Raw genomic sequence first — 26,883 nt, 5'->3', positions numbered from 1 at the left:
CACGAAGTGGGGTCCGCCAACTTGTTTGCATGTGCCGTGCCTCAGGAATGTGGTATCCGTGCTTCTGCGCTCCTTAATTAGCTGTGGTGCGATTCGATGTGGTCTGGGGAACTCGAAGTAGGCTCAGGAAACGGTCCCGTATCTAACAAGGCGCGTCCCGCGCTGTGCGATAACATTTGTTAGGCGGCGAAACGTGGTCGCCCGATAAAGACAAGTACACGTGTCAATACATAGGACAAACCATGGACCATTAATGGATATCTGCGGGATGTTCATTTTTATTTATAATCGTCTGAATGGCGCAGTTGGTGTAGACAGCCTTTTGTAGAATATCTGCCGCAAAGGTGACGCAGTATTGACACGTACCAATGAAAATACAACTTGCACCCATGGAACACAGATTACAAAAGCAAGCTCTGTTTACATAAATTGCACAGACAATCGGTTTCACAGATAATAATGAGACGGTCAGACAAGCCTGGTAGCTTGCGATCACGCTGTGCTTTAAAACCAGTCCAGAAACCTGCCTCCGTGGGTACCTGCATGCCCTCCACCAGAAGAAAAAAGAATCCCAAGGGCGGGTAGAATTCGATCGAATTTGGTCTATTTACTGGTTGATATTTCGCTGAGAAACGTTGATGTCTATATTGAACAAAACTAGATGTGGTTCACGTAGCTTGAATGAACTCGAGGCAGATTCTACGTTGGCATTTGCAACCGCAGAAATTATCAGCAAGGGAGCAGTTCGTCACTAAAATTCGAACAAAGTCCGGCTCGGTACATATATTGGCAAAATGTCCAGCACGAATGACCTAAGGACGCCCGCAGGAGGATAAAAAGTGGATGTTAAAAATTAGTCCGATAATGATATCCACTGGATGTCTCCAGGACGACTGCTCTTGGACTTGGACGCCAGGATCTTATCCGGACGTCCGACGGAGTTTCAATGCCCATTGGGTATGAGTGCGGGCTGTAAGTGCAGCGGAATGTTGTTGACACGATCATGGTCTATTCCAAATATTGGGTGATGCGAATACGGTATAAATAATGTCCAGAATGCGTTATGTACAACTACGTTGCGGGAGGAAGCGAATACTTTGTCATATACAATGCTGGATGATACGAGATGAACATAAAGCAGAACATTCTTGAAGATTCGTGCTAAGTAAAACCCGGGCGTGAACACGCTGTCTTCATCGAAGGCCGCAACGCACGCTTCACAGTGCTTTTGAAGGTCCCCGAGATGAACTGCGGAAAAGTAAGCGATATCAGTGGTACGCATGCTAGTTATGCCCAGGCGATATCAAGGAAGTTTTGTATACGAGGTTGTGCCCAGGCGATATCAAGGAAGTTTTGTATCACGAACATTTCACGCGAAAGTAATGGACAGAAATAAGCGAAACTGTGTGTCCTTTTCTTCAGAGGTCACTTTTGTGAGTATGAACAACTTTTTTGATCATACAAATTTTGGATAACGAGGCTATGTTAATTTGTGTCATAAAGGTTCTGCTATTAAAATGCCGATTGTATTATAAATTTGATCAATAATTAGAAACCTCTATCATAACCGCGCACACTGTATTAAATAATGTTGGACTTTTTTACAAGTTTGTTGGAGCGATGAGAATAACATTTTGGGCGCGCAAAGTTACGCTATCGAGTTGTACCGCGGCTGCAAATCGAGTACGAAACGTAAAACGCCGTTACATACACCTGTGGCGAAAAACAAAACCGAAACTATTTGTACTACAGCATCGTCTCTGGCGGTGGAGAAAGAACACCCTCAAACCAACTAGTTGAAGCTATTCAATAAAATTACTTGCGTATACTTATAGTTGCAGTCATCTGTAACTTTATCAAGCGACAGAGAGAAAAAAATTAATGAGTATGCTCCCACTTTTTGATGTGGATAATGTGAGGGAGACGCAGCCAGTGTAGCAGACGGCAGCCCGCCTAGGCGAAGGCGAGTACGGTGGGCTTCGCGGTCAGCATGGCGGCTGTGCACAGCGATTTCGAACTCTGGCTCACCGACAAATTGCGAGCCTTAAACATTGATCCGGACGTTTTTGGGAGCTACATCACTGGCATACTCGAAGGGAATGAGACGGAGGACGAGAAGTCCGAGGCGCTCCAAGGCATCCTCACAGAAGTTTGCGTAGGGAATCGCATGTTGCATTGCGCGAGCTTGCATTCATTGAAAGTTTTCCGGTCCACGCCAGCCGATCTTATCTGCTTGTTTCTCTGTCGACAGGAGGATGCGCTGTGCGACGTGAAGGACGAGATATTTAATAAGTGGTCGGAATATAACGAGCGACCAGCCGAGGGAGACGTGCGGGTGAATGATGAACAAGGTAGAAAGCATGCGCGCTTGCCGCTGGCATGCAAGGTGCATGTTGCATTCGTGTGGAGTGCTGGTCCGGAGCCTTACGAGTTTAACGACGCGCTTTGTTATTTTGATGCCCAGGTAAATACAACGTCGAAGCGAAGCTCGTGAGTCTCATGGAGGAGCAGGCCAAATCTGTTGTCGCTGAAAAGAATCTATCTGTGGAGGAACAGAAGTTGCGACAGGCCATTCTCGCGCAGTACGGCGAAGTTTCCGACGGAGAGGAGTAAGTTGGTGGGATTGTGCGGTGTATGCTGGTGTGCGAGTGACAATCGTTCCACCGCAATAACGCAGTTACACTTTCCTAAATTGTCGATGGAATGTGAAATGGTGAACGGGTTTTCTCAGACGCTTAGTTACGAAGAGTAAACACACCGCGCGTATCCACGTGTGTTAGTCAACGTTTAAGTCTGATTTGCCGAAGCTGAAGGTTAACCTGCATGATGCAAGATAGCCATAAGGAGTTGCGTTAACTTTCAAATTCATGCTAAGGTACTGTTTTGTTGCTGTAATTTTTACCTAGGAAACGGTTCATAAGCTTTTACTTAGTATTAGTGCCATGCATTAAACTTGTTGAGACTTGGCATGATACAAGGTAGTTATAAGGAGTTGCATTAATTTTGAAATTCGTGCTGAGGTACTGCTTTGTTGCAATAATTTTTACCTAGGAAACAGTTCATCAACTTTTAGTCAGTATCAGTGTCATGCATTAAGCCTGTTGAAACTTGGCAGACTTAGTGCTGCAGCAGGTTTCATATACATTTGTCTGTATCTCATGCTGTGTACCTACAGCCAAGTTTCAATCTATTTCATGCAGGACTAGATAGATGAAGTGAACTGTACTGTCCTCTTAGAATGGATGCCGAGATTTTCATTATCCACACTGTATCATATGTGCAGGGATGTGGTAACAAAGCCATCAGCAGAATTGGTGGCCACTTCTGTGGCCTCAGGAGCAGCTCCCAAGGAGCATTATGTTCCAAAATGTATCCTTTTGTTGCTCACAGTGTGAGGGTTCTTGTGCTAGTGCAAGTCTTGTTATCGGGTATGCACATTTTACATCAATTCTTTGTTTTCCCAATATTTGCTTTGTGCAAAGGACTGCGTAGTTGCGACAGTGCAACTGGACACGGGCTGACTAAGAGGGACACCACATGGTACCGTGTGGTGTCCCTAATAATTCCAGAGCCACCCATTAAGGCAAGTCTTAGTCTAATGGAGGCTCGAGGATGCGAAAACCCACAACTTAATTTTAATTTCCCCAACACTACAATTTTGTCTTTGTGTTGCAGAACTGACATTGTTGCTGCTTTTTCATTTGCAGTTTAAAACATCTTGGTTTCTTCTTGAATATGTAGGCTTTGACAGGCAGCACAGTGTTTTGTACTCGTCTAGGTGATGCTGTGGAGACCACATGCTTTACTGTCATAATCTTACATTGAACATTTTAGGCTAAAGTGGTCCAAGTCAGTGACGATGACTGTGTGTTAGCTCCTCCACATATCACAACTATAGTGTATCATGTTAATGCTGTATCGAGTCACATAATGCTTTCGCTAAAGTGGTCCAAGTCAGTGACGATGACTGTGTGTTAGCTCCTCCACATATCACAACTATAGTGTATCATGTTAATGCTGTATCGAGTCACATAATGCTTTCACATTTCTGTCTGATATTATGTAACAATATTTTTGGGCCATGAACATGGCTGCAGCACCGTGGAATCTTTTCAGGCAGTGCAGCCACAAAAATTATTGCTCTGTGCATTTTGTGGTGATGTGGATATAAGATGTCCTCTGTGTAATAGCTTTTTTGTATGCAATGAACTAACATGCAAGGCTAATGCTACCTTTAATTTCCCGTGATGTAAGGTTTTCATAGTTATGGCTTTCAGTTCGTGGCACACTGTTTTGTTTTTCTTCTTTTGTTAAAGAATGCTGGCGGTGCCATATATTCCTTTAGCTGTAATGTTGCGTGTTAAATGTGAAACCGAGAACAAGAATTTGGATTGGCTTGCAATTTGTGCATTAAGACATGTACAATAAATCTGGAGTAGTCTTTGCTATCTAACATCCCACCAACTGATGCAAAAACACAGGAAGTCGACCGCACCTGTCTTTTCTTCCTCTTTCTTTCTTTCTTTCTTGTTGTGTGATCCTTGGCTGTGATCCTTAGCAGGCAGCGCTACGGAAGCTATACAAGCAATGCAATTACCAAAATGTATCACACTGCACATTTCGAACTGAACTGGCCTTTGATCTGCAATATCTTCTACAGAATAACTTCTTGATACATAACTGCAATCACATGAAATCACATATTGCTTGCATGCAGTGAGCTTCCATTATGTAATGCACTATGTTTTGGTCATGGATGCAGGCGCTGCGCTATGGAAGCTGCGCAATCAGTGATATATTGTTACTGTAATCTGTGAAGTTAACCTTGCACCAAATTACTTGGCACATTCCGGTTTCATGCTGTCACGTAGCATGCACTATTTTTTGGTCACAAATGCGCATAGTGTGAAAAATTGCTCTAGCCTCCGCAGAATTGCCTGCTATGTATGAGACAAACTATAGGATAACAATAAAGCTGAAGGCATGAACATGGGACATGCACGTTGCGTCTTGCATGTTCCTTGTTTGTGCCTTAAGTGTTCATGCTATTGTGGCGCCGCTTTCATAATGCCAGCCTTGCAAATCTGTTCCTTGACTGTTTGTGATGGGGCTGGCAGTGCTTGCGAGGAACACAAACGCCGAGAATGTGGCCCACGCCGAGAAAGAGAAACGAGAGTTGAGCAAGCAAGAGCACGAGCGCAAGAAGGCCCAGGACAAGCTGAACCGTGAAAAGCAGAAGCAGCAGGCACAGGAGCGCAAGGACAAAGAGCGCAAACGTACCCAGAAGGGCGAGCGGCGCCGGTAGCACCGCATGCCGACTCGCATATCCTCGTGACTCCCGCCTTTCCCTTGTGGAACGTGTTGAACAGACACTAGGAATATTTTCTCAGCACTTGCAGAAATGTTAACGCAGGCACAGTTGGGGTATCGCAGCTACCTGAGTGGTCGACGCGTGACAATTGGTTCACAAACTTCCTGCATCCTTCCTGCCTCAGGACCACAAGAGGCGGCTATGACCTATTGATGAATGTGGCTGGACTAGAGCTTACCGTTTCAGCTTGAATAAAAGCCAGCCATGAACGTGGTGGATGTTCCCACACTGAAACAAAATGCAATGCATTTGCCATAAATTGTCAATGGATGCACAAAGCATTAATCAGTTGTTTTGAAATTGCATGTGACGATTGGTTCCCAACAATCCATAACTCTTTCTACATGCACTCCCAATTACCATTGGAACCAATGGCAGTTGAAACCTGCAAGCTCTGTTGCGGTGTTGGAGAATTATCTCAGTGGAGGCCATGGAACATGCAGATGTCAGTGATCGTTGCTTTCACTGGTGCACTGGGAAATGCATGTGTGGCACGGGTATTAAAGTCACTGGATACTACATTCCCATTGCTAATGATGAAAGGTGCTTGATGCATTATTTCATGCTCCATATTGACTCACTATGAATAAAGCCAGCTGTGTTCACAGATCTGGACATCATGCTGAAACCGAATGAAATGAATTCGCCAGTAAAAGCCAATTGATGGATGCACGGAGTTTGATCGCTAGTGAAATCGCATGTTGTGATTATAAATGTTCTCCTCTTGAGATTACTGTGATGTAAGGTGCCTGTGACCCATGCGAGTCTGGGTTTGCATTTCTCCTCGTGCTGATAGCATAGCATGTGTGTTGTTCGTTGCCCGCCTTAGCGTGCCAGCGTGCCCGAGTTTCTGCCCTAGCACCAGGAACGTGACATATGCCCTACGGTGCTCGTATTAGAAAGGCGGGAAAAACCTGTAGTAAACTATAAGTACCCTCAGGCCTCATTGTCTTTGCCATTGTGATGCCTAAGCAGTTGACAGCTTGTTGCTCTTCCTTCATATTCATGGGTCAACCTGATTGAAGTACGCTCCGTTGTGACCCTATAGTCCTTTGTCATAGCAGCAGCAAGAACCACTGGTGAGTGTTCAGTTGATGCAAGGGTGTGCTGTTTTCTTCTTTTGGCAGCTGTTTTGGTGGTGCATAGTTTTCTTTTGTCATTGACCACCTGTATGGTTAGAATTTAAATGCATTAGCATTATTGGCATTGAATTGTGGAGGCGTATAATTTGTGCCAGTTGTGAGGGAATATATTTGAAGTGGGTGCCCTCCCCACAGCTTTGATCTATGGTCACCAATGCTTGAGATTTGACATCTTGGCTCAGAAGATGCAATTCTTACTGCATAACAAGCACAGAACACACTATTTTGTTGTATCACATAACTGTTGTAAATTATGTGGAGTTCTTACTCTGCTTGGGCATGAGCTGTTAGTTTTGTTGTCTCTGATAAGGAGGTGATGATACACATTTGGTTATTGTGCAGCACTACTGTGGAACCTTCAGTTAGTTGTTTCAGAGTGCTCTTGTGCTGATGAGTTTAAAGCTTCCACGGCGATAATGAGATCATTGTTATAACACTCTGCTTATGTTTCATTAGATGGATTTTAGCAAACAAGCAGATAGCCTTCTGAAAACAAACCAAAAAAGTGGTATGGTTTGTTTAAAGATAGCTGAAAAAAATGGAATAACCTATTCAAATTATGTAAATATTTGTCTTGTTTCAATATAAATTTTGAAGTTTCTATTTCAATACTTTTGTTTTCATCCTACCGAATAGCTAGAATTCATACATTGAGGGCAAAAGGTCAGAAACCAGTAAAGAACGTTGATTACAATATAATCTTTTGCAGTCCGATTAAGGTAACGACTCCTGTAATCGCTTTTTTTTTTCTTTCTTATGAGAGTTAGGATCCAGATGAAAGCTCCAGGCCACATGGAAATTTTGCTATGTTAAGTGGCTTGTGACTGCATGAATATGCACGCTTTTGCCAATTTACTGGCTCACATATCTACAATACCAACGAATCAAAAAGCCCCAGCAAGTGACTAGAAAACATCACAAGCAACTTGGTGCGAGCAACAACCCAAACGTGTTTACAGTAACAGGGACTGGTTCTATCTGCCACGCGTTATTGTTATGCAAGTGAAATGTTGCTCTACATGACTGTTGCAGCACTGCTGGAGTGCTTCGGGTCAATCACTCTAAGGCACCATTAGCTAACGCAGCCCTGGGCACCTTTTCATGCTTGCTACAAAAGTGGCAGAAAGCTGTCATTACCATGAGATTAAACACTTTAAGAAATTAAGTCGGATGCAGCTAACACCTGAGCTGGGGAATCGAATCGGGCTTACTAGTGCCTCCATACGAAATCACTATTGACCTGTGCGAGTATGAGCTTTCCAAGTAAATTACAACACCAGGTTACAGAAGCAGTTCTGCTCTTGTTTGTCTCAAACTTGAAATCTTCCTGGTGAAAGTGTATTGACAAAACACATGATCTCTTAATGTTTTGTGTGCCCGTAGCAGTTCACAAGCCATGGCCTAGCTTTTGTATGTGCAAACATACCTATTGCATTTACAACAGTGTTCTCAATGGCTTTGCCTGTTTGCCACCTTTGCTCGTGCAGTGTTTACCGGCACATTTTCTCCCTTCTCTAAACTTGTCTGCAAGTAGGTAAAGCTGTGTTTTAACCTTATGGTTTGTGAAGTACCACTGTGCTGTAACCAGACTACTATGTCAGTTGCCTAACCGTAGCCCTACACCACACCTTTTCTTCACCAGCTGCACCCACTGGGAAAAGTGCATAGCATGTGCCAGCACGTAGCAGACATTGGCAGAAGGTCGTGTGCAGCATGGCCTCCGATATAGCGCACGCACTCTTTATCTCGGAGACCATGCCATGTGCGGCCTCTCTCATTTGCCATGTGGCGATGTGCACGGAACACTCTGCCCAGCAGGCATGGCAAGCAGTGGAAAAGGGTCACATTTCTGAGGCACTCCAAAGTGGAGCTGGAAACTGACCATGCAGTCCAGTAGGCAGCTGTAAATAAGCAATTAGTTTACGTGGTGATACTGGTGGCCATTGCCCTTAAGCAGAAACAGATTCTTGAGACATGAGTGGCATGCTAATTATGTGCAGGTACATTGAGAAATTAATGGAATTCATTTGGCCAGGACCAGGAGGTCTGTGTTGTGCACAAAGAAAAGCAAAAAGAGAGAATGTGGATGGTTTAGGCAGGTGTTACCAGCACGAGTACTTGGAACATTTACAGCAAAGATGGTGTCCACACTTGTGATTTAGCCCAAACCAAATTTTTGTAGGCTTTTCTTAATGCTTCTACCAAGTTATCGGCTGTACTCTTCCAAGTCAAGCCGTGACCAACAATGAAGGAGGTCTTCAAGAAGCAAACCTTTTTTCCTATGCATCCTGGCAATTCCTGTGAACTCAAATCTTTTATAGAGTTACACTGCTAGTCAATACCACCTTTTCATTTTTTTTCCCATGTCACTCTATGTTCTTTATAGTAATTTATCCGAAGCATTTGATATCTTGAAGGTTGTTCCATGCCATTGCTTCCACCTATAATGGCAGTATTCTTTTTACATGTTCTTGAACCAGGTTCTTGCACTTGTTCTGTATGCCACTTTACTATTGAAACCTGGCTCACATGTACTTGTGTTCATAGCATTTTCAAGCTACTGGGCGGTATTGACTTCTAAATTAGCACTTTCACAAACAGCTACTGTGTACAACTTCCACAGCATATTTACTTTGCCACCGCTAGAATGTCCTAAAATACTGAACATTCACATGCTGTTTTGAAATAGCTAAACATCAGCTTTGCTCAAAAATTCAGAGCGCCCCAGAAAGTTTTGTATTGTGTAGAAGTGGTGGTGCAATGGTCCGTTTTAGATTCATACATGAACGTCATTGTGGAAGATTCGGAATGTACTGTTTTCATATTACCTTCATCCAGTCATCTTGGGCTTGCTTTATTGGCTTTATTTAGTTGTTATACAGTGATATAGTCCAGAGACATTATATGCAGTACATCAGTTATATACTCAAGGTGTTCACTTGCACATTTAATATGCAGCTGGTGCTTTACAATGAAATGTTAAAATTCTGAAATATTCATTTGTATAATTTTCATACTTTTTTTTTTTGGCCATTTGGTGGCTGTACTTGGGCCATACTCAGAATTGAACTTTTTGGGACGTCACTTTCAATGCATGCTGATTGGCGAAGCCGGCAGTTAGAATTCCAGTCAATCCAGTAGAGGGTAGGATAGGACACAATGCTGCATAAAAAAAAATAATCAGAAGTAATCACTTGACAACATGGCTCCTGCACATACTCAAGGCTCCTTAATGTATTGTAAGGTGGTTCAAGATGGGGCTAAATCTTTTCGTGCGTATTAGAACGATTGTTCTCGCTGCAGCAATCTAGTAAACGTACTGAGTGAACTTGGTAGGCTGCAAAGGGAAATGGCCATTGTAGTATTTAGCGTACAGCCATTATATGCGAAGCCTTGTCTGCTGTTGTGGAAAGGAGCATCCTCCATGTATAATCACTTGCATGGGAGCATAGTGTAGCAAAGCACCTGTAGTCTCTGATGTGCTGCCAGTGTAACTTCTTTGTAACCTTAACACTACCTGCTGGGGGATGTGCGACTATGGTACTTAAAGGGTTATTAATGAACACACCAAGCCAATGTATAATGTGCACTGCCAACTGCTTTCTCGCAGCACACTCAAAGAATCTCTCGGTATACTGTCCATGTCTTTATATTGGCTCTTAATATGCACAACGTCAATATAGACTGTGTCTTGTTCAGGGAGCACACCGTTATATTGCAGTGAGTAGAAAGTTAGGAACCCAATGTTCAAAAATTGGAACAAGGCTGTGGCTAAGATTTCTTTTGGAACTGGCTTATTTTTGTTCAGTGCTGCTAGAGATGGCTGTTGCTTGCACTTTTTTTTTTCATTTTGTCAATCTTGCTTCAGTGAAGCAGCAAGAGTTTCACCTGTAAATCAGAGACTGATTGCTTTCAATGGGAAGCTCAAGTTCCAATGGCAGTTAGAAGAAATCCGCTTCTGACAATAATTGTGGTTCTGTTTCATTATAAACTGCTTTATTTTTTTAAACTTTACAATTCATGCTACCATTTAACAAAACTTGTTGCTGAGCTAGTTGGTTCATGACTTAAAAACAAAGATTACGGCACTAAGCAGACGAGGACGAAGTGAGACACAGAGCTTGTATATGTTGTTTATGTCCCACTTTGTCCTTGTCTGCTTAGTGCCGTAACCTTTCTTTTTACGTCATGCTATCAGTTATGTGCGAGAAGAGTGTCCACAATTGTACATTTGTTTGGGTAGTGTGTGACGAGATGCAGTGGCTTTACCTGTAAATCCGAGGCATTGCGTTGCACTAAAATGTGATAGCCCTCTTGAGAGAGGCATTTCTGTACTATAAGCTTGATGTTGGCACTTTGCTGCCTGCTCTGTTGTGCTGCATGTCATTTGCCCCTGGTTTAATAAATGTTACTGGAAGTCGTGCAGGCCCATTGTATCGCTGAAGAGACTGCACGTTGAAATTCTTCGCGAGTTGTCAGTGGAACACATCTCGTTATTGCTTTATTGCCATATATGCGCATAAATACAGAGGTTGTAGCCCAGAGGCCGCTAACCTGTTGTCGCAGCTAAAAACTGGTTGCAGCTCAAAAGGTGAATACTAGAATAGTAAATATAACATCTACAAATTGATGAAACAGTGTGTACATATAATGCTTCACCCATCAACTAATGTATAAACAAAATGGCAGGTGTAAAATGTGACATCATGGCAGTGTATTATCACAAATGCCCTACTCTATAATATACAATACAATACTATCCAATAAATGCTAATGGTATTGTTACTTACAAAATGATCAGGTTCCTTTTCATGAGGTGATATGAAAACTTTATGTTCTACTGTTTACTAGTGTGGGAGAACAAATACCAATAAAGAGGAGACCTTTTGCACGTATTTCACCTATTCACTGGTGTACTTATGACATGGCAGTTCAGAGGTATCACAAATGTCTTGTGCTGCTTTATTGTAATTGTTGTAAGTTAACTGTAATAGTCATTAACCACAGGCGTGTTACGAATACAACTTTGTTTTTAAGCAACACGTTGCATGTGTAGATAGCATCAATTCATTGTCATAAATATAACACGAGTGAGCGCTGCCTCTCAGACCTCATATCATAGTAGGTGCAACATTATGCTAAAATGGCCAATTGACTTATCGAATGCCTACTTAAATCTGTTGCAAAACCATTAAATATTCGGCACTACTAAATGGCGCATGCAGCAATTGCAACTTGGCACAAATGTGCACGGATACCCAGATGGTCCAGTGCCATTTCTTCTGCTACACAATACTGCTACATGAAATCAATCAGAGTGAGCTTGCCTTTAAAATACTAAGCTCAGGTGTGAATTTAAATTGTTTTGATTTCAATCAAAGATGGTTGATAGTATTGCAACAAAGACGGCGATAGTATAAATGCGCAAGCAGCAATATAAAACACTTGGGACCCAAATAGAACATGCAGTACTGCTGCTGTAGAGGCACTTGTAGGTTCACAGTGAAACTTTGATCCTGGGAATAGTTAGCTTGCTGAAGTCGGTGGCCTCCATAGATCGGTACATGGCTGACACTTCAGCCAAGCTGGTCAGGGCTTCTTGGAAGTGAGATTCCTCCATGGAAGGCACTTGGAGAAAGTGGTGCACGTGTGCCTACAAGCATCGAATAAAGCCATGAGTGAGACCCTATTATGCCCAGCTCATGCGAGTCACACTTCCTCCACTCTAACCAATCTTAACCTCACAATGCCCAGTGGACATGCTTGCTTTGATATATTGAAATTCTCATTTACGCATGGGAAACAACTCGAAGCCCATAACTAGAATTTTTTATATCCTTGAGTGAGTCCTTAGTTGCGGATAGTCGAGGAAACCAATGTCATTAGTTACTTAATCAATTAGCACTTTATTGCGATTTGTACTTTTATATCCGGCTATGATATACTCCTTGTAGTCAGGTATAAAGGTCAACAAGCCGTTGTAATTTTCCTTTATGTGGGGTGCTGTCTGGGCTTTCCAGGGTTAGTTAATGCTCATATATAGACGCAGAGGAGACCCCGCACCCCCCCGCTAGTCCCACGTAGAGACCGCCAAGCCGAGCTTGACAGCCCGAACACTGGAACTCTGGACGGCCAGGGTTTGGCCATTGAGTTCGGCGTTGCCCAAGAGCACAGCCCACCTATCCTCGCTGAAGGAGGAGAGATGGGTGATTGAAGATCTCTAGGAAGAAACTTTGTTTGGTGTCAGACTTCAAATAGATTGGAGACAGCATGATTGGCTACAATAGGTTGGCACTATCACTACAAAGCAGAATATTGTGACATTCAGAGCAGTGGCAATGCACGAGGAACATAGATACTCAATGAACACGGATACTTAAGATAACATAGGCACCAGAGCACGAGGACCATAGTTCACTGCCACTATGTTCCTCTCTTTTGACTGAGGAATTTCACACAGATAAACTTGCAACACTGCAGTAGCTGGACATAATTTTATGTGAGCTTCTAGAAAGCCTGTTCTGAAATGAGGCATTATCCCAGTCTCTCTGTCTCTTTTTTTTTTTTTTTTGTGCTGTGTTGGCAAACAGGCCCCCATTGCTTTGTGAAAAGTTGAACATTGTGAATTCATTCCCAGTCTCTATACATATAAAGTAAGTTCTCATCGTTTTCTAGCAGGCACATTAGCTATTAAAGGGACACTAAGAAGAAAAGTAAGTGGAGCTGCATTAGTAAATTACCCCTTCTACAATATGTAACAAGCAACCCTTAACGTGAGAGGCGGCTTTGAAAGCCAGAAAAGATGCGAAAAGGAAAGATAAGTAGCAACGCCGCCTTGAAGTTCCCATGCCAGCTTGACCTCACATTGTAGATTTTGAGGCGTCTGCTTGGGCCTAATTATTTTTTTGGTAAAGATGAACTACGTTGTGTTCTAAAGGAGCCAGGACTGAACTTCACAAGTTTAAAGAACTTTTACTGCACTACTACGCCCCAAATATGAGAAAATACAATGAAATACAGGACGTTATGTTGACATACGGGCGCTGGAGTTTCGTCACAAAATAAACAAAATTTTTCAACTTTACTTTCCCTCATATTGATGAACCTCTGACAGGGGAATGAATGTATAATGGCAATAAGCGAAATTTCGGACTCCGAAAAGTGTTCCACGCACGAACAGTGTGTGCGCTGCTGCAAACATGCATGGCGACCATCAACAAAGTTACCGTCATGTCGAAAGGCACGAAACCGCAATTTTCGTTGCTGACTAAGCAGCGCTGGTTAGGCCTAGCACCGCTGCAGTGCAGCCGACGGAGTGGCTAGTGACAAGCACTAGTGGGAAGCTTGCTGCCAATATGTCTGCACTCGTAGACCTTATCGGTGATCGAGCACGAGATCAGACGCAAGAGCTAGACTGATAACTGTAGTAGCAAGGTATGTATCCACGTGCGGTTGCCTCCGTGTCCGAGAAGCCTAGTGGCGTGAGCGTTTTTGTTTGCACTCGTAGGCCTTATCGGTGGCGACAGCTGAGAGAAGATGCGCAGGCTATAGATTGACAGCTGTAGAACGAAGTAGGGATCCACGTGCGATCTCCTCCGCGTCTAAAAAATCTGTAGGTGATGTGCACGTATTGGCTAGCAGTGTGGCTTGGCTGAAGTGCAGTTGGCAAGCCATGCAAATCTCGTGCGAGAACACCGATTGCATGATTGCATATTCACGGCAGTACAGAGGGTGTTTATGCGATCTATTGTTCCCATGCCTCATAGCATATCGATGGATCATCTAGATCCGCAGCAGACACTTAGCTGACTCATTGGAGCTATCCAGCTTGTGTTTTCTTCTTTTTTTTTTCTTTCACAGACAATGTTGATTTAGGTATTTTTTCACTGATATCTATGTGTATGTTTAAATGAATACTGGATATAGTGAGCATATTTTCTTGGTCAATGCAAGTTCATTATAACAAGGTTCGACTACTGTGGGAGTTTTCTTTACTCTATTGATACTGTAGATTAAAAAATACTATCGATAGTCAATTTACCGATAGTGTTGCATAACTTGGCCTCATGCTTGTATGCTCCTGCATTCGGTTTACAAATTAAGGGCATGCTCGACATGGTTATTTGTATTTTCACACTTGCACACTTGTTCAACTTTTGCAAGCCTTACAGTACTTGCCTTGCGATTATACAGCTTGAGGAATCCAGACCTGAGCCGGCACAGAACATGATGGAAGGAACTAGTGTTGCAAAGTGTCAGCAAAGAGTATCGCTGGTGTATTGGTGCCGCAGAACACAGGCCTGTCTTCCAGCCATCCTGGTTCCAGTGAACAAACTTGAGGCCTGCTCGCAATCTGCATTCAGGCAAAATTTGAAATGCAACACGAAGACCTGCCAACCTTAAAATATAAATACGAGTCGAAGCCCTCCCCTCCCCCCCCCCAAAAAACAACAAAGAAATACTAATATTTGGCAAATAATACTAAAGTAGTGTCACTACTCAAGATGTTGACTTTATACTGTAAAACCTTTAATTTTCGCATGCCCTTAAGCAAATTCTGTGGTTGGGGAATGTTGTACTATATAGGGGCACGTGAAACTTTCAAGGATGAAATGTGAATATTATGCTGACAACTAAAAACTTATTTTCCCAGATAGTTCTGCTGGCTCTATTCCATAATATGCGGCGACATTGATTTATTATACTTGTCTGCACAAGCTTGTGCTTAGTCAGTCCTCTCAAATGCTATGTGGGGAAACTCCAGACTCGCAGAGAGAGGGTGCCATACTTCAATGAGCCAGGCGGCGTGCCATAGCTTCATCAGTGAGGCTGTTAGAGGCACTTTGTTGTCTTTGACCAACTTCAGCTGCATCGCATATGTGTCAGCGTACCGCATTAATTTGGTTTAAAAAAATAGTAAATTTGGTATAAATAAATGGTTAAACAAAGAAACACAAGGAAGTCTCTGTGGCCCAAGTAAGCTATATGACACAAGCCCAAAATCGCAAAGTTTAGTAGCTGTGAATTTGCCCAAAGTCCAGCACATTTAAAAATATATATATATGCACATATAGTTACCATTGTCATGGCAACATCGCACATGTAATTTTTGCACTGCAAGCAACAACCTGCACCTGTTGCCTTGATCACACTTCATATACCACTCAGAATAAAGTGTCATACTGACTCCTGCTGTAAAAAAAGAAAAAAAAAAGGAAAGAGCAAGGATTTGGTTCTTTTTCATTTTATTTAATGCAACTCAAAATGAGTACAAAAGCTATAAAAGTGTGCTATGCAGGGCTTGGACTATGATACTGTCAACATAATTTCATAACATTCTCATAATTACATTATAGCAGTTGCTATAATTTACCACTCTTACACTGAGGAGAAGCTTGGGAAGTCGAAAGAGGTGCAAAAATAGAACACTGATGGCACCGCAGCCTTGGAGGTTCTCACACCAGCTTGCCGTGGCACGATGTATTTTCATGGCATCAGTTAGCCTTATAACGGTAAAGATGAACTACAATACGTTCTAATGGAGCGAGATACATTACTTGGCAATTTTCAAAAAAATTCACTGTGGCACAACAGCCAAAATTGAAAAAGTACTTTGAAATTTGTGACATTCCTACTGACATATTGGTGCTGAGGTTTCAGAGAACTTAAAAAAACAAACATAGAACTTCCACCTTTATTTTCTTTTTTTTAATAATCAACTTATTACAGTGAAACTGACAAAAATACAGTTTCATAAATACAGTTACACCTCGATATAACGAACTTCAATATAACGAAATTCTCGATATAACGAAGCATTTAACTTTTCACAACCTCTTTTCCATAGAACATGTATTTAGAACCTCGATATAACGAAATTTGACTATCGTGGCAAAGGAATGCCGAGAAAATAAATGGGAACTTCCGCGGATGCAGATGATCAAATGGCTGAATAACAAACAGCTGCTTGCGAACGCACTTTTATAATAGCGCGCGGCGCGACACGAGCGGCCGCCGAAGTGAAGCCGCATCACGTTCCGTATAAAGTCTAAGTGGGATACGATCCTATCGCGCCCGGCGCACTGTGTGCTTTAGGTGCGAGTAAAAGTGTGCGAGGGTGAGACAAGAAAGATAGTGGCTTCACGAGTGCCGCCTTCCCACGCGAGCAAAGGAAAATAGGGGGGGGGGGAGGTAGTGAGCTCGCGGTAACATGATCACGCGCGCGCGAGGGGGTAAGTTGGCGCGTGTCACGGCCATGGCTGCGCATGGCTGTGAGCGCGGCTGAGCGGATACGCAGCCGCGTACCCTGCTTTAGAGGTAATCTGCCGCGTGTGCAAAGAGTGGGCGTGGCGAGACGGCGCGGCACCATGTAAGCTGTATTACTGCGCATTTATTATTACATGTTGCGTAATCTCGAGTTTCAATGACGCGTTGGAGCGAGAGGTGGACGAAGCGTCCGCTCCCCGCTGCCGGCATTTTTGCTATCAGCTGCGGGGGCGGAGTGCACGCGAAAGCGTGGCTGGCTTATTCGCTTAATTCGCACCGCTGAGAAGATATCGTCGACGTACGTGGCATAAAGCCGCATCATTCGTCGCCGACTCCCAAATTTATCAAAATGAATTGTTTTCTCATTCAAGCTTGCTCTATTTTTCGATTGCCCAATAATTCGAAAAATTCTGCAGCCCCTTCCCGTGTAAGAAAAATCGATCGGGGACTGTAGTTATTTGCATAAAAGGTGGAATTTCAATAGAACGAAATTTCGATATAACGAAGCAAATTGCCGATTTTTCCGACTTCGTTATATTGAGGTTTAACTGCTTTATCAGTCTAAATTGATTTCCCTCTAGCATCCTTTTAATGTGTAAAAGAAATCAGTACACAAATTATGCCACGTCAGATTTTACATTTCAGCATAACCCGCACTGATAGTATGCAAAATTAATAGTCGAATGCTGGTAAGACATATTTAATACAGAGGTCCAAAATAAAGTGGTACAAATCTTGTAGGCTTGCCTCTCAAGGTTCCTGCGCATGTCAGCCATGCAGACATCTCCTCTGGCCAGAAGGGCACAGGACAGCATGGTTCCCTTCTTGATATCGCAGTGCACTAGCTGGTGATAAGGGCTCAATGCATCCGTGAACATCTGGTCCAGCCTAGCGGTGAGAGATTGTGCCATGCCATTTTTTTAGACTCACTTAAACACACGCAAAAGTACATGCAACACATGTTGAACAGATGCCACAACTTCGAATTTTCAAGGCAATGTAGTTATGCAAAGCACCAAGAGATAATTATACAGAAACAATAATTTGACAATGACAATCTAATCTCACAACAAACACTAAGGCTGGAACGTTCAAAACAAATGTGATCAGGTCTGCAGAGTTCAAAAAATGTGCAATTATATGTTCATAACAGATGATATGAGATGCGAGATGCTGTGTCTGCGCAGAATTAAGATATCCATTCCAGGGAACAGGGACCACAACAAACAACACACTCTCTCTACCATCACCTACTGATCACAATTCAAAATGCACACTGCAGCTGTAGACTTCTAGTGAGCATGGTGACAAAGATGAGGGTGCTGTGTCCCTTTATCAAGCACATTGTAAAATATGAAGCACGGTAGTGGCCATCGATCAGGTGTGGCGCTAAACATCTGTGCCCATTTAATATGGTTTTATGCCATGAATTGAAGCAGCTGATGCGGCTTGGTGTTAATTTACTCAGGGGCAGTATTCTCGAACGAACGCTTTAGCAAGATTTCGCGTGACTCCGCACAGGGCGTGTCGGTGTATACAGCCTAAAGCGTACGCGGCCAAAAGCGCGCTATCTTTGTGCAGTGCCAGGAATGCCTTCAGTCGTATAGTACTTTGACATGTCTGGTGCCAAGCCACGCAACATCTCACGGAGGTGATTGTATCCCCAAAAGTGATCACTTAAGAATACCGCCCCAGCTCACACTTCAAGGGAGGGAGATGTGTGGGACGCCCTCCCCCAACACATGCCCAACATTTTCCCTAACCGAAGTGAACAAAGGTTTGTGTAATGTGCGATGGGTACCTATTAGCATTTTCTATTTCAACAATTTCTGGTGCATCTCAAGCATAAGTCACTCTAATCAATTGCTGGTATAGTTGTGTCTGGATATTGTTCAATCTTGACAACCATTTGCTTAAAGTTTGCCATAATATTTCTTTGTGACACAAACTGTAGTCTCAAATATTTAATCATTGCATACTTCTGCTCAGGGCAAATGTATTGCGATGAATGCACAATGTGACTTGTAAAAAAAAAAAGAGCTTCAAGGTTTTCAAGGGTGTGAGAAAAAGGTTCTCATAAAGTGCTCATAATTAATATCACTTTGTTGCTCATATAACATAATACAATAATCAGCATTTGAGAGTACATATAAACTTTAAATGTATACTGCAAAAACTTATTTTCTGAATCTGACTGTTGGTGTGCCAATGATAAACAAACAAAACAAAAAAGTTCCTGCTGCCCTCTTCACCCACCCAACTTCTAGAGCGGCTCATAAATCTGCCTCTTGCTAGGGCGAACATGCCTGCAGCTCAGCTATGACGGCACATTTTTGAAAATATGTGTGCCAGAATGTTCTTTACAGAGTGCCTTATATTTACTAATTAAGAAAACCCCAAACTAACCTTGGTCATTAAGTTCCCCATGGTTAAATAAGCAAATGAAAGGTGCACCTGCGAGGTGGTAGGTTGACGTCTAGAAGCGAGTAAAGCGGTGTGATGCTGGACACCAGGAAATGCAGCTTGGGATATGGCACCAGGTTGGTGCAAACATCGTTCATGTCCACGTTGAGTGTGCCCGAAAAGCGTGCCGAACTGCAAATGCAGGCGATGCCTTAATATAAGCACATCACACAGGATCACCGATTCATCAACATGCAGCACGCCTTAATGAATCAACAGCTCGGTTGACATCTTGTCTAGTCAGGGTACAGAAAGTTGGTGCTTATCGCATGGAACATGACAAACACAGGCGTTTTAGCTCCCCTGCGACAGTCTTGTTTATAAGGAAGCAATATAAGGTGGATGGGGGATTAAGTATGCACAAAGCAGATGATGCAGACATTAACAGGAGGAAGGTTTTTATTGTTCCACTTGAGTGTGGAAGTGGACTTCTGGATTAGTACTAATGATTCCAGATGATGACGTAAAGTTAGATTTTGTTTGGTGACCACCATGTTTGCAATAACTCCAGTTGGTGTGCAGGCCTGCCACTGTGGAACGTTGGGAAGTTATACCAAGAGGTACCTTTACCTGCATATGCGGACTTTATTATCAACACAGTGCATACACTGTAGCTGCATGCAAGCTACATACTAAAAATAGTGCTGATAAAGGCAGGAGGCCCACCTGCATGAACAATCAAGCTGTGTCACATACTGCAGTTGCTATGCATTTAGTTACAAGAACACAATTTAAGAGTCACCACACCATCATTTCGAAAAGACCTGTCACTGTTTTGGATGGCACTTACAGCTCTCCCCTGAGTGGCCCTCTACAAATTGTCTTGCTTTTTTTAACATTGTTACAATGTTTTGCAAAGTGCCTTCAATTTTGCAGTGTCACTCTCAACACTATCACATCGATGATTCTCCCACCTTTACAATATAGTATGGGAATTTATGTAGGGGTCACAACTCATCTTTAACCTAGCAGTGTTTCTTGAGGTCAAAGGCAGTGCTCCCCAAAGATGTTCCCCAAGTGAAAAGGCAGATGACGGGCACTTGACAGGAATAATTAGCCATACCTGGTCAGATTGATCAAGAGGTTGGCCACTATGTTGTTCATCTGGTCGAAAGGCCTGGCTTTCTGTCCAAGGATGCTGCTCGCACTACTTGCTACAGTCTGCTTAGCACTTGCCTCAGCCTTTGCGACGCGATCACAGATACCAATCAGCGCCTACAATAAATCAAGGCACAGGCTCTAGTACACGATCAAAGCCTGATTGATTGTGTTATAAAGGCAGAAAGCAAATCTTACCAATAAAGTGTAAACTGCGCTGAAACTCTGATGATGCTAAGATATCAAGATGTGCTATCATTAAGCCCTGTTACACCATATCCTATTTTTTTTCCTATCACTTTTAGTTGCAGTAAGCATAAAGTGCATTTACTAGCAACATGCGTGGTGTTGTAGGTCAAGTCATGGAATACCAGTGCTTGATTTTCCTTTTCAGTGGCACTATATAACACATTGTGGTTTCACAACATCTACAGGTGGCAATTAACTCTAGTATACTGAAAAGATTTCACAAATTGACATCAACAGAACAGATTAAATTAAAAAAATTTTTCAGCAGTATTTTAACTGAAAAGTTAAAATGCTGAAAAAATTCTTGATACGAAGACAATTTCCACCCACCCATTACAGAAATCTTACTTGTATATAAATTACTGTCAAAAATGGCAAAATAATGCAACCATTCACATTACTAAAGACTGGCTCAAGTTCAGCATCCACCGAAACATCTATGTTCCAGCATGTTGCGTTTGAACATATCTCGCACACAGTAACCAATATACGGGCACAGGTCTTGAGTGCCATCAAGGGAACAGGCATCTAGGGAACAAGAACAATATTGAACTGAAAAAATACAAAAAATATTCTACCCTCCAACAAGTACAACAGGATATTTTCCACTTTTGGTTTCCTTATACATTCTGACTTTCACTACAATGAAAGATTATTGAGAAAGATGTACATCCACTTGAAAGTGTCCATTATTTGTTACAGTGGAGGCTAACTCATCAAAAACAGCAAACTGTACACACAGGACAATGATGCTACAAGACGTGTTTGCTACAGCAACATCCAACAGAACACACAAGGAACCTGGACAGTCGGTACCTAATTTAAGTCTCTTTTAAATTGGGAATTCAGTTTGAGACCAACTTTATTTGCACATCAACAATGAGGATCTTTTGGCACCATTTTATGGTTCCACACAGGCTTCAGCATTATCCGCAACTGTGGTAGCCCACTTTATGTCTTTGCTTGTCACAACTAGTCAACAGCCTGAGGCAACTGTCCAGTTTTACTACGCTTTGTTTAACCACAAGTTTTAATGAGCACAAACACAGGTGCAATCATCAAAGTTACAACAAACTTAAGACAGTTACTGACTTTCTGGATTCCTTTTAATATCATGGATAGCTAAACTATACTCCTTAGCTTACCTCATTTTCTGCTGGACAGGAAATGTCAGCAAATCTTGCAATCTTTTCAAGGGCAAAGACAGTGTTGTATGGTGATGTCACAACGTCGTCCACAGCAGAGGGAAGCACGGGTATGCAAAACCTGGTTCAATAAGCTTTTAAGAGTGTGTTACATATCCCATATGACACATGTTTATGTAATATGAGAGAACAAAAAAGTCCTGTAACAAAAATGCACCTGCTAGTTTTCAAGCCAATTGTCTATATGCATAAATTTGAGAGAAAAATTAAGCAGTCCTTTGAATTAACAATGAAGATATATATCTTTGTTTTGCAACGGTACCACAGGGTCACAAAATATAGGCATTCTACAATGCGAGACTTCTAACATGCTTTCTCAAGGGCACTTCAATTGCTGACACCTTTCGCTTTGTTATGTGTGATCAAAAACTTCAAAGACGACTTCATAAGCAGACATTCGCCTTATATTTGTTGTATTACATAGTTTCGTACCTAAAGACCTTAGGAAATTCTTCACTCAGCATTTCAAGAACAGCAGTTCCCAAGCCAGAACCAGTACCTGAAAAAATTTATTGCATCAGAATACAATTAAGAAAATCTGAAAAAATAAACTTGCAAGAGGTCTGATATTCGTTTGGTGCCATAAGCTATCATCAAGCAATGCTAAACCTAAATAATATGAAGCATTGACTGGTTATAGAAGCACAAACAAAATAATTTCACTCACTTATTGTGACTGATCATATTAGGTGATTGGCTTGTGATAAAAGGGAGCTTTATACTTCACGCAAACAGGTTTGAGTACCCAAAGGAACCGTTGCGTATGCAAAGTTCCATACCCGGCTTGCATTCACTTGTACTCCTTTGGCATTCTTTTGTATACCTTTTTGCGTTCTTTTGTAAGCATGGTGGTTTGAATCCCCTAACTTTGCATACGCAAAATATGTGATACATGTGAAACAACAACACAAGTGTTTAGAGCCAGAAGGAACACGCTTTATTCTGTGAGCATGCCAAACGCCTATAAAAGGAGCACATGAAAGAGACTTACCGCCACCTAGTGAGTGAAGAAGGAAAAAAGTCTGCAGGCAACTACAATGCTCAGCCTCCTTTCTGATGCGTTCTGCTATCTTTTCCCGATATTTTGCGCCATACTCGTGAAAGCCGACAGCCCTGCAAGAAGAAGCGTTAACAATAAGAATGATACCTGCACACAGTACTAAAGTTAGCTTACATTAAATGCTGCTGTGTCGTGGTGTCACACAAGTACTTGAAAAATTATATTGCAGGGTTTTACGTACCATAAACCGCAATTTGATCATGAGACACACCATAGTAGGGGACCCTGGATTAACTATGGCCACCCAGGGCACTTTTACCATGCACCTAAATCTAAGTACACGAGCTTTTTGTACATTTCGCGCCCACTGAAATGCGAGCGCCATGGTCGGAATCGCGCCAGTGACCTCAAGCTTGGCAGTGCAATGCCGCAGCCACTAGGCTACCGCAATACGTTAGACAAATTACCAACAGTGCCATTGCTACATATGCCTTTCTAGTGCCAGGTTATGCATCCCTTTGTAGGCCACCTTTCTTATTAAAGCAGCAGTGTCAGTAAGAGAATCAAGGTGGAGCAGCAAAATGCAAATTTTGTAGAGCAGCGTTTTCTGTGGACAAAAACAAAGCATTCGGGCAAACAAGGAACTTCCTTTTTTGTAGGCACAACTGTTGTTTGGAAGAATCTTGAAACCGTTAAAGGGGCCCTGAACCACTTTTTATTGAAGTGGAGAAAGGCATTTAAAGTTAAAATAGGCTATTTCAGAAATACTTTGCCGCAAAATGTACTTCAATGCGTTCAGCAGAAGCGTAGTTACTGGCAATCAAACACGGCCTCCGCTGGGCTCCGGTGCCTTCATGCCTTGTACTTCGAAGGCTACAGCGTTGTGGTGCGTACCCACAATGCTCTTCGCCTTCTGAATATCACCGTAGTGCGCTCTTCAAATTTCATTTTGGATGTTAACGTAGACGCCTTCTGCCTTTGGTGCCTACAACGCGTTAAACATAAGCCAAACGTGGTTGTCTTCAGCAAGCCGTAGTGCACTTAGCCAGTGGACTTGTGGAGGCACCCCGCGGCGGCTGTGGTTTCTATGCCATGTAGCCGACCGCAGCTTTATGTCAGCTATCGACCAATAGCAGCCATCTAAGGGAACGACGAAATAGTGCATTCGATGATGAAATAGTGCGTCTAGAAGAGACTAAGGACAGGGCCTTCTGTTGAAAAGAGCATTTGAGAGAAAGGTCACTTCGCGATCCGCTTGCGAGCTCCACGCACCACATATGACAACAAAACTTTGCTTGGATATGTATTTGGCAAAACTTGGATAAGTACTTAATTTAACTGCACAATCATTTTTGCATTTCCATAAGAACGTGGCTGTTGTGGCCAGGATCTAAACCTTTGTGCGAAGAGTAAGTGCGAGTAAGCGCGAAGAGTAAGCCTTATTTTTCTTACCAGTTATTTCCTGAGCCTGAGACGTCTGTCACAAACTGATGGTTGCTCAGCATGCCTCCCAGACGTGTGCGCCGGATGGAATTAATTACACCTTCCTCCATGTCCACCATGACTGCCTTTTGTAATCCAGAGATAAAAAGAAAAAAAAGATGACAGTCACGTTCCCCGTCACACTACTCCGTAGCTCTTTGACCAACATTGCTGGCCTGCTGTTATGCTCTGTTATGATATCTGCTCTACTTTTGCCTCACTACTTCATGCCACATAAGCAGACTCATGACATACTAAGTTAAGTGCTACGGCTCATAACACACAAAAGGGACACCATAAGAAAAAAATAGATTGACCAGTGGTAAAATATGCTTCCGCAATAGCAGAAAAAGGTTAATGTTGTCAAAAGAGGAGACTCGGTAAGTGAGAAAGGACACCAAAATGAAAGACGGGTGGTGGCACCATCTTGAAGTTCTTGTACCAGCTACCTCAAGACATCATGGCCTTTGGCAGTGTTTGCTCTGGTCTGGTTCATTGTTTATCAGTAAAGATGGACTACATTGTATACTCGAGGAACGGGATGCTCATGCTAGCGAGTTTGGAGAAAATTTACTGCCCCACATTGGCCCACATACGAGAAAATACTTTGAAATATGTGAAGTCGCACTCGTATACTGGCACTAGGGTTTTGGTGCAAGATTCAAGGAATGGAAGTTTGGCCTTTAATTTCTCTTCTTGAAATCATCTTATTTTTGATAATTTAACAAGAGTAGGGTTTTGAAAGAATACTTTATCTGTCTAAGCTGATTTGGCGTTTCTCCTAAGTGTTGTTCTTCACTGAAATAGCATACAGCTTCTGCTTTAGAAATACTAGATGCAAGTGGTTTGGGTATACTGAAGGGAGCTTAGTGCACCTCAAAAATTAGCGTTGGCAGCACTAAGCATGCACAGATCTTCTAAGTATGGGCCAACTAATTTTAATGCTTTATTTAGCGGTAATAATAACAAATTTTTGAAACATGTATTTCCTTCCTCCGTGGAGCCGGCAGTATTACGAATGAAACTGCAAGCTCCTTGCTGTAAGCACAAGAACAATACAAGGGTCAGATGTTTATTGCAGTATTGTTTATAGCAATTGAGCACATTCAATTACAATGTTCAAAATATGTTGCAGGGCCCCTTTGAGGTGCAATGAGCACTTGAGCATTGACAATGCCAAATACACCCGTAATTTGCTTCAGAGTTTGCCGTCAAGCAATGATATAATTCAATTATTTATATGTCTTCACACTAGCTACTGTTGGTCATCTTATTTGCAGGATACAGCAAAGAGCATTCATTCTTGCTTGCTTTTCCTAATTAAATAAACATTTCATTTGTTTATGTGTCATCTATTGAACTGTTTAACATTTAACATGTGTAAGACCGCATCCGCCAATGCAGGATCTAATATCGAAAGATGTAAAGAATTGAACGGAAGGGCGTGCCGTATGTGTTAGTGTCTAGTGGATTTTGTTCCGACTTACCCTTGCTCTTAACTCATCTTTGCCATTCTGCGCCATGCGAAAAAAATTCCATACAGCAGTGTCGGTCGTCTGGAAAGATGCGCGCGAAGCACAATTACAACGCGCTGAAAGCAGAAAGCTATCATGCACACGGTTATTGAATAGAAGTTTAAACAAGTGAGTAGCGCCTTTAAAACTCTTCATTAGATGATGTGGTCGTTTAAAGGTTATCGAAAATTCGTAATACAATATTCCATTGTTAACAGTTTTAGCAACTGCGAGCCGTTGCTTTATTGCTTGTCTAGTTCGTGCTTTCAAAACTCAAGCGCCACTCACACACGTCCGTTCACGTTTATCTTACCCGTACGACACAAGAGTGACTCCTTACGGTTCGATCCTCGAGCAGCATGTGTTCGCGCAGCACTAGGTCCCAGAACCGACAGCCGATCTGATTTCCGCACTGGCCGACTGTAAAATTAGACAAGTAGGAGAGCTTTGTTCCGGCACTGGCGGCACGATCGCGTAAGGCAGTTCTGTGCGACACAGCTTTAGTATATAGAATGAACTCACCTTGCACAACTATTGACTGCGTCATGCCGTAATACTGCAGAGGTGTAAATGCACAGAGGTGCCAGTCGTTCGCTCTGTGGCTCCTTCCTATCCTGCACAAGAGCAAAACGTCAGCGGGGAGCACGAGATACAATAACGTCTTTTTCTTCCAAAGCGCTTGATTTTCAAATATATCGACTTTGTAGACAAAGCGTTTGACTTCCAAATAAACACCTGATTAATAATCCATGCAAGTGAAAGAAAATACCTACCGATAGAATAGTTAAAGGAACCGCATGTGAGTCACGGATCATTCTTTTCAGGGAGTGCAGAGCGGCCCAGCGGATGATCGTGCGAAGCCTGAGGTAAACAGCATGTCTCGCATGCCATCACCTTATGAAAGCGACAAGGAGTGCAACATGGGTGGAAAGCAATGACAGAACAGGATTCATAACAAAACAGTGAATGCAGCGTAAACGAACAATACCAACTCCGGCGAACCCGGAACCGCCATGACATCAAATACCGGCTTAAGGCGTCATCGGTTGCCATAGGAACAGACAAATAGGCCGTTTCTTCTGAGAAGACATTG

The 26,883-nt window shown here is 42.6% G+C and overlaps 2 protein-coding genes across 4 annotated transcripts; one reads left to right on the top strand and one right to left on the bottom strand.

Moving 5' to 3' along the window:
* Positions 1-1,921: 1,921 nt before the first annotated feature.
* Positions 1,922-10,936, top strand: LOC126536461 (coiled-coil domain-containing protein 43). Its single transcript, XM_050183425.3, has 5 exons — positions 1,922-2,155; positions 2,252-2,351; positions 2,465-2,609; positions 3,284-3,369; positions 5,118-10,936. Exons 1-5 carry the CDS (start codon positions 1,991-1,993, stop codon positions 5,303-5,305), a joined length of 684 nt encoding a protein of 227 aa, XP_050039382.1. The 5' UTR covers positions 1,922-1,990; the 3' UTR covers positions 5,306-10,936.
* A 38-nt stretch (positions 10,937-10,974) lies between these two features.
* LOC126536460 (tubulin epsilon chain-like) lies at positions 10,975-26,843 on the bottom strand. 3 transcript variants are annotated; one of them, XM_055074020.2, is made up of 13 exons: positions 26,564-26,843; positions 26,313-26,404; positions 26,104-26,210; positions 25,764-25,832; positions 24,247-24,362; positions 22,786-22,907; positions 22,227-22,293; positions 21,735-21,855; positions 20,306-20,457; positions 19,234-19,374; positions 17,527-17,667; positions 14,692-14,866; positions 10,975-12,166 (listed from the first exon to the last, which is right to left on the bottom strand). In XM_055074020.2, the coding sequence occupies exons 2-13, from the start codon at positions 26,335-26,337 to the stop codon at positions 12,011-12,013; spliced, it is 1,392 nt and encodes a 463-aa protein (XP_054929995.1). In that variant the 5' UTR covers positions 26,338-26,404; positions 26,564-26,843; the 3' UTR covers positions 10,975-12,010. The 3 variants fall into 3 exon arrangements, with proteins under 3 accessions (XP_054929995.1, XP_054929996.1, XP_050039381.1); XM_055074021.2 differs by having other exon boundaries at positions 26,313-26,399; XM_050183424.3 differs by having other exon boundaries at positions 26,131-26,210; positions 26,564-26,842.
* Positions 26,844-26,883: the final 40 nt, after the last annotated feature.

The sequence above is a fragment of the Dermacentor andersoni genome, chromosome 4 (genome assembly GCF_023375885.2).
Source record: "Dermacentor andersoni chromosome 4, qqDerAnde1_hic_scaffold, whole genome shotgun sequence".
In the NCBI taxonomy this organism is placed as follows: Eukaryota; Metazoa; Arthropoda; class Arachnida; order Ixodida; family Ixodidae; genus Dermacentor; species Dermacentor andersoni.
This window is presented reverse-complemented; position numbering and strand designations above follow the sequence as displayed.

Bases quoted from the DNA above. Each gene is read 5' to 3' on its own strand.
- LOC126536461 (XM_050183425.3), top strand. From the start codon at position 1,991: ATGGCGGCTGTGCACAGCGATTTCGAACTCTGGCTCACCGACAAATTG. The intron at 2,610-3,283 runs GTAAGTTGGTGG...TCATATGTGCAG, and splicing joins GAAGTTTCCGACGGAGAGGA to GGATGTGGTAACAAAGCCAT. The intron at 3,370-5,117 runs GTATCCTTTTGT...TGGGGCTGGCAG, and splicing joins GGAGCATTATGTTCCAAAAT to TGCTTGCGAGGAACACAAAC.
- LOC126536460 (XM_055074020.2), bottom strand. From the start codon at position 26,337: ATGACGCAGTCAATAGTTGTGCAAG. The intron at 21,856-22,226 runs GTACGAAACTAT...TTATTGAACCAG, and splicing joins GAATTTCCTAAGGTCTTTAG to GTTTTGCATACCCGTGCTTC. The intron at 14,867-17,526 runs GCAAGCCTACAA...GCCTGAATGCAG, and splicing joins ATGCGCAGGAACCTTGAGAG to ATTGCGAGCAGGCCTCAAGT.